The sequence below is a fragment of the Phoenix dactylifera genome, chromosome 14 (assembly GCF_051530095.1).
Source record: "Phoenix dactylifera cultivar Ajwa chromosome 14, Ajwa_hap1_PhDact_Kaust_v1.1, whole genome shotgun sequence".
Classification (NCBI taxonomy): Eukaryota; Viridiplantae; Streptophyta; class Magnoliopsida; order Arecales; family Arecaceae; genus Phoenix; species Phoenix dactylifera.
This window is the reverse complement of record NC_143203.1, coordinates 21,116,618-21,124,201: the sequence shown is the minus strand read 5'-3', so window position 1 is coordinate 21,124,201 and position 7,584 is coordinate 21,116,618. Positions and strand designations below refer to the sequence as shown.

Sequence of the window (7,584 nt, the reverse complement as noted above, 5' to 3'; positions counted from 1 at the left end):
TTTTAATACCAATTTTTGTATTCATTGAAAAAAAATATGAATACAAATATGAATAGACTTACCTCCAATCCGTAGCAATCAATTTCAGCCCTACTCTCCGATTAGCATCTGACAAAATTAATTTCCAAAATAGCATTTAATTTGTGTTAAACATTTCAGATAATCGTTAACCTGCAGAGTTTTCAAGTTGAAAGAAAAAACATGTTAGGTGAGAATGATAGTGACACATTTTCCCCATAAATTTAACTACTTGGATGTACTAAAACTCGCGCCCAATTCTGTTGTAGCCGCAGCATGGACTTGAATACACTGAACACTCGGTATTTTCATTACATCATACAACATCATTAGCACAATTCTGTCAACATTATCCAGAAGAAACCAACTCATTTTCCACGTCTGACTCGTCCAACGTTCCCTTTTTTCTTCTTAACAGCACCTTTCTTTCTTGAGTTTCGGAACCCAAGACCGCTCTCCTGTAACAGACAATAGTTTTTGTCAGAGGTTCATCCATCTATAACTAGCTGTCATTTCAATCTGTCAAAACTGTTGCGCAAATAATTTGTAGAAGATTGCCATGGGTAACAAGTCTGTAGGCAGTACAAACAACCAACCTCTGGACTATAGCCAGAAACTTCTCTCAAAAAACCAGTCAAAGCAGAAACTCATCAGCAAAGATGACTAGAATTCGCTTATTTGCCCACTCTCACGAGCCACATAAGCAAATATTTGGTGTTATTAAGAAATTTCACTCATTTATAAGCTCCATTATGAAAGATTGTCTACTGCTGTTTTCTTTTTGCATGTTCTAGAGAACAAACAAAAATCTTGTCCGAGAAACCCTTGACCTTAGGGTCTGTTTGGATGCCAGAAAACCTTGCCGATGTAATAAGGTACCATTAGCATGAGTTTATGTTGAGGATGAGCATTGGAATAGAGGAGTTTAAGAAAATCTTGGGGAGAACTTGGGACAAGGAATCAGTAATTTCCAGGGACTAAGGTAAATCAGCTAGGATGTGGAACCTAAAATCTCTGCATTAGGTGATAAATGAATCTCTCGACGCTGGAGCCCTTCCACATTGCCCCTTGTCAGCTAGATAATGGATTTCGGTGACTAGGAATACATTGAGATAATTTGCACGGCTGATCTAGTATAGAGAGAGCAAAGTTATTACGAGGCCATGTCAATCAGCATTGGAGCTGGAATTTCTATTCTCATGTTTGGAAAAGAAAATAACTTCAAATTAAATATTAATTGCGTTCAAATTTATAATAGCATTGCCAATTGCAACCTACACGTTGTAGCGAACTTATTTTTGGTGATCAACCAGCATGATGTAAAAATACTTCTTTGCTCTGAAAATACCTAAAGTCCAAATTTCTACAAGAGTTCACCCATAAAAAGTTACTGTACCTGTATTTCTCCAGCTCAATAATTTCATGGCCAACCTTAGCACAAAATACTAAGTAACATTGGTTTCACCATGGTCACATCTAATGGTTCCCACAATTGCAACCCAGTGAAACTTCTAGGTCATTGTTGAGATATTATGATCTCTAAAGCCCTAAAATGTTGCATTTGTTTGAAGCATTAGTCCAAGATATTAACCCTATAAAATTATTTGAGTTTTGTGAGCCAGTGTCAACACACACACATAGAGAGAGAGAGAGAGAGAGAGAGAGAGAGAGAGAGAAAATGAATGACAAGGCCCCAATTTTCTAATTTAACTGCACACTTCATTTTTAAGGTTTTTAGAAGCATCGACACTTTTGGGCACTTGGATACAATATGATATAGCATGACACAGCTAGACTCTACTAAAATCAGCAAGAAGCATCCAACACTTCATTTTTCTTTGGAGTGTCATGCAAAAAACTCTAGTTTAGTGTTTGACACCAAAGCATTACTAAAGTTTTTAATACAAAGTTATCACGACTATTTATTAACTTACCACAATCTAATCTTAAACATACTTAAGCGAATAACTTAAAACAACTCACTTATCTAAAATACACACAAGATATCTTAACATCATGTGTGCATGTATTTATGTGTTGTATTTGTGCATATGCATGTATTGCGTCTATACATATCTGTGTACAACATATACATATACATAAATACTTACATATGTGTATGCATGCATGCATGTATATTATGTACATGTCATGTTCCTGTTTCTGTGCCTGTGTTTCAGAGGCAGATATATCCAACATGTGGGGACACTTGAACACTTGCCATGGGTGCCAAGCATCCAGGTAAAACTGCCAATTTTAGGTGCTATTTGTGAGTCTTATGGATGTTGTTTTCAGTCTTGTGATGAATTGTGAATTCAAGACTTTGTTTTAAGGTTTAAGTGTCTCTCACTATGATAATTCAGATAAGAAATTAACTGCATCCCTTTTCTTAATTAGGTCTATAAATTAAGTTGTCAGGACTATAAGTAAAACTTTATCTGGCCATTTTAGGGCTTACCTGTGTTAAGAGAGCTATTAGAATATCCAGATAATGAACTATAGCTATTTTTTAAAAGAAAGAGGAATTTATATTTCCTCCTACAGAAGAAAAGGGAAAGGAAATGGTTCTACCTTGTTAGTTCTAACGATGACGATGATGATCATATAACAATTTAGCTTTTTTTTATTCATTCTACAGTCCCAGGTCATCATGCTTTTCTGGACAAATTAGAAAAGCATATGAGCTTACATGGTGGTATATAGATGTTGAACAACTAGATATGGTGTCTATATCATAGAGCATAAGCATTTCATAATGCAAACAAGATTTCTTACATTTAAATGTGAATTTAAAAAAAAAAATCAATCATCTAATCTAAAATTTAGTTGTATTTTGATATTATTCAATTCTCACATTTTTATTGTTCTAAATAGAACAGAAAGGACCCTACAATCTGCTATTTGATCCACATTTGATCCAATATGACCCCTTCTACAATTTCTGGCTTGATCCTACCTTACAAGATTATGCACATTAATCCATAATTAGGCCAGTAGCCTGATATTTTGAAAACCTCATATTACAAGGATAAAGGATAAAGAATGCAATGATAGCATGTGAACATACAATCTATGGAACATCCATACACTAGCACCAACACCACCTTCAAACCCAATAAATCAGACAGATAGAACAAGGAGGAAGTAACACTGCTTAGAATGAGAATATTGACAAAGTCAGCAGGGTACATTGTATGAGATGTGGGGAAATGAGTTACTCATAAATATTGTTCTCAAGCAATTAAGCTATCAATCCATATGTGATTTGGGCAATTATGAAGCACTGGATTGCCAGCAATCTCAATAACATATTATTTGTCATAGCACAGAGGAGTAGAAGTAGAAATTGGTAAGCCCATTCCAATTAGATTCGGTAAGCCATAAACTCAAACAACAACAAACTAAGGGCCAGGCAGGCCACAATGCTACAACTGAAAAGTCAAGTGCAAAACATCCTATCACGAGCATATGCTCCATGCTACAGCAAAATGCTGAATTTTTTCCTTGGCCAAATGATTCTCTGAGCTAATCTAGATAGGCAAACTAATTTAGGATTATTTATTTTTACAAATCTTTTATAGATGTAACAATTTGTTCAATACAGTTAAGAAATAATTCATGACTAATGTAAGAAACTTTTATAATTACAGAGTAAACGTGCTATATGTTGGTGGCAAGAGCGACATTTTCGCTATTGTTAATGTTTTTGCCTCTCCTGTGCTATTCAAGTATTTCAGTAATCTTACATACTTTATTTTTGTCAAAAAAAATTTCACTCCTAACCGTCCAAATTCTTTCCAAACTTCTAGCAAATTTTACATATTTTTCTGGTTTCAAATATTTTCTTCTAACAAAATTCCCAAAAATCAGACTTGCTACTATGTTTGGGAGATAATTCACAAATAAGCAAATTTGCTAAAAATGAAGTGGCAATTCAAGATGCCACCAGCCCAATCAGCATCAAAGCAACTTAAATCTATAAAGAGTATTAGCAGATAGTGCAGTTAATTGTTCCTTGTAGGTAGAACAGAAAAAGGTGCAAGAGTTTAGCAAGAATCACAGACAGACTGGAAAATTTTCAAAAAAGTTGACAAAAGCAGGTGGATCACTAAGAAGCTCACAATCATCCAACATTTTTTTCTTAAGAGCATTTCAATAGTCAGCCTGTTTATTTTTAGTCAAATGAGTGAATTATGTCCAGCAAAACATTTTTTATGAGAAAATAGATGTTTATACCAAAAGAACATTATGGTTTACATATCAAACAATAATTGGGCTATATTCCATGCACACGAAAGACTATACAAGTAATAATATGTAGGAATTAGGTTCTCATAATTTCAGAATCTACTGATGTGGCCAAAAAATATGTGCATAGAGCCAAGGCCGCTGCTACTATCATAGCCATATTTAAGACCATAATACTGACCTAGTTAATAGTCCCACAAATTACAATGAAATTTCAAATAAATCCTTACTATAGTACTCCATGCAATTCTACAAAACAGACATCCATCCAGTAAAGCCCTAAGGTTCATTTGCACGATAATATGGTGTACGACGTTGAAAACATATCTCTTTTCAACACATGCATAAATGATCTATCGAAATAATACAGAAATGATGATAAAATTCATTCAGGTACTTCATCAAGAAGTAAGAATTAGGAAAGCTAAATCTAAACCCAGCCAGATATGAGAACAGGGATAATACAATATTTGCATTACTTACAAAAATCCAAATAAAGAAATATGAGAATAATTAGTCATGTTAATCAAAAATGGACATCTCACCTTCTTGTATTGTTTATAGGCAATTTGACCTGTCAGTTCCTCACCATTTTTAGCGACATAAACCTGCAAGAAAAAAAACCAAAGAAGTTCAAAGAAAAGAAACCTATTAGCAATCATAAAGGGAGGCATAATCAAGCATGACTGACACAGAAAGGCATGAAAGAATTTTAGAAATAAAAAGGAACCACTAAAATTTCTCAAGAGAAAAAACAAACATGAAAGTTAAGAAATTTTTTAGCTGCTCCACACAACAAAATTTGGCAGAATGTAACTTTTCTGTTACCTTTCTTCCATCCTCGCTAGTAAACCAATGACCAGATTGACGGCCATCAGCACGAACTCGCCTTTTTGCAGCATCTTTTGGAATGTTAGAACAGCTTCTAGGGTTCACCCAACTTCCACTCGCATGTGAGGCCTCCTTAAGATTATCACTGTTTGGTTTTCTTCTGCTTTTTGAGCTTACTTCAGAACGCCCCTCACAAGATCTGCGGGCTTGCCTGGGAACATCTCTGGAGCCAAATTGACCCCTGAAATAACAAAAAGACAGTGTTAAAAAGCTTGCGAATTTCATTATAAAAAAAGAATGAATGAAAGAAAGAAAATTCACAAGGCATGTGGTATAATATGTCTTACATATAATCAAAATTTTCTGCTCCAGACTCCTGATTTCCTCTATATTTTTCTGCACCTAGAGGATTAAAGAATGGCAACCGTTTCTGAACTAATGTTCGGATACTTGCATCGCTATGGTAGAAGTACCGATATGCAGGAGGTTGAGAATTGGGCAAGTTCCTATTTTGCTGAGTTCTTCCATTGATGTGTTTCTGGTGATGATGATCTTCAAAGTCTTCAACAAAATTGTCTGGATCAGGAATTCTGGAACTGCAAAAATTCATATCCTCTTCCTTAGACTGAACTGAATTTTGATCCTTCATTGACCTGAAATACTCTTCACAGATCTCATCTAAAGCAGGTGTTGCCAAGTTCATGTTCTTCTTACAGCTCAAGTCCTTCCAAAAACTTTCCCCATGGACTTTATTGGCTTGCAATGATGACTTTTCCTGCCTATTCCTGGTCATGGTAGTAGCTTGTCTCCTTTCTTGAGATTTATCAACTTCTTTTCCATCTTCATATTCATCTTCACGAGATGGATCATCTGAATCTGAATCCAGTAAATAAATTTTCCTAAGGGGGCTGATGGTTAATTTTGGGAACAATTTCTTATTGCTGCTTTGCTCTACTATTGTTGATGTTGAGGCATCGGAAGCTGGTGAGATTTTTGGAGTCTTCAATTTGCTTGTTTGTTGACTTGTCAAGATCCCACGGTTATGTAGAAGAAACTTTGAACTGCTACGAGTATTGCAGCTTTGTACTGATGAACATCCACCTACAACTAAAACAGGGAAAATCTTATGATGATTAAGAATCAGAAGGGAGAAGATCCACGTTAAGATTACCTTGATCCCCTTTCAATACTCAGTTCACCAAAGTTCATTTCATTACAAACTTTGTGTCCATTGGGCAATCAGATTCAGCAAGAATTCACTTACAAGTACCAAATAGATATTTGAGAACATTACCAAATAAGATTTACTACATACTCATAAGTCTGAACAGAATGGTTTACATTTTTATTACCATTTTATCAAACTAATTAGTGGTTTACGATTAGAAATTCTGGGATCACCAGTTGAAATCCTAAAACATAAAAATGCATATTTTACTACCTCTACCAATATTAACAAATAATTAGTGAAGCCAGAAAATCCAAAATTACTTGAAAGTATGATTTCTGATAAGAAGGAACTTATGTTCCTTTAAGCAAATTAGCACGGGCATCATGAACTATACCTCCAACTACACTGAATCAAAAAACAACACCCAGAGGTATATTACTACAACCGACGTTGAACCCAGAATAATAGATATTCTTGAAATACTGAATACCTTCATCCCTATTAGTTACCCTAGAATCATCATTTGATGGGAAAATTGTAACTTTTAATTTATACTGGGTCTGAGAGCCCAACATACAAAAATCGAGCCTTCTGTGCATCCTTCTCTGAAATATAGACAAACGGAAGAACAAACCAAGATGATCAAAGGCATTTGCACCCTAAGGAACAGTTTCTTGCAATAGGGCACCATTTACCTTGGCTATGCCGGCGCTCCTCTTGCGGCGAGAACTCCTCGATCTCATCATCGACGTCGGTGAAGATCGTGGGTCCACGGTTCCCTCCGCCGCCGCCATCGCATGGAGGACAAGGAGCAGCTGGCGAAGGAGGCCGAGGAGGAGGAGGAGGAGAAGGGCCTCTTCTCAATCGCTTTAGGGCCGGAGGAGGAGGAGCAGGAGGGCCTCTTCTCAAACGCTTGAGGGCCGGAGGAGGAGGAGGAGGATCTTGGTCAGGATTCGGAGTTAAGGTTTCTCGTAGGCCAAGATCTTCTTCGAATTCTTCGTCGCTGAGGAGATCAAAGGTTGGAGATCCTCTTGCCTGCGTCGGCGTTGGGAGAGGAAGCTCTCGTTGTTCCTCTTCTTTGTCTTCCTCGCCTTCGGTGGGGAGATCAGCGAGGTCGAGGTCGAGTCCGAGGGAGAAGGAGGGAGCCGAGAAGTCATCCATCGGAATCTTGAGAGAGGGAGAGAGGGTTTCGAGAGGGAGAAGCGGAGAGTTACATACACAGGGAAAAAGAAAACTTTTGGGATTTGGAAGAGAATTTGTATGCGCGGGAAAAATAAGATTTTGCGATGGGGAAAGAAAATTAGTGCGAGAGGGGG

The 7,584-nt window shown here is 36.7% G+C and overlaps 1 protein-coding gene across 2 annotated transcripts; it reads right to left on the bottom strand.

Moving 5' to 3' along the window:
• On the bottom strand, nt 1–7,584 carry LOC103719319 (Rho GTPase-activating protein). 2 transcript variants are annotated; one of them, XM_008808513.6, is made up of 5 exons: nt 6,964–7,584; nt 5,445–6,204; nt 5,095–5,338; nt 4,812–4,874; nt 1–476 (listed from the first exon to the last, which is right to left on the bottom strand). In XM_008808513.6, the coding sequence occupies exons 1-5, from the start codon at nt 7,427–7,429 to the stop codon at nt 387–389; spliced, it is 1,623 nt and encodes a 540-aa protein (XP_008806735.3). In that variant the 5' UTR covers nt 7,430–7,584; the 3' UTR covers nt 1–386. The 2 variants fall into 2 exon arrangements, with proteins under 2 accessions (XP_008806735.3, XP_008806736.3); XM_008808514.6 differs by having other exon boundaries at nt 5,445–6,198; nt 6,964–7,572.

Excerpts from the sequence above, each read along its gene's own strand:
- LOC103719319 (XM_008808513.6), bottom strand. The coding sequence starts at position 7,429 with ATGGATGACTTCTCGGCTCCCTCCTTCTCCCTCGGACTCGACCTCGAC. Across the intron at positions 6,205-6,963 it reads GGAGCGCCGGCATAGCCAAG|TTGTAGGTGGATGTTCATCA; the intron begins GTAAATGGTGCC and ends TCCCTGTTTTAG. Across the intron at positions 5,339-5,444 it reads GCAGAAAATTTTGATTATAT|GGGTCAATTTGGCTCCAGAG; the intron begins GTAAGACATATT and ends TTGTTATTTCAG.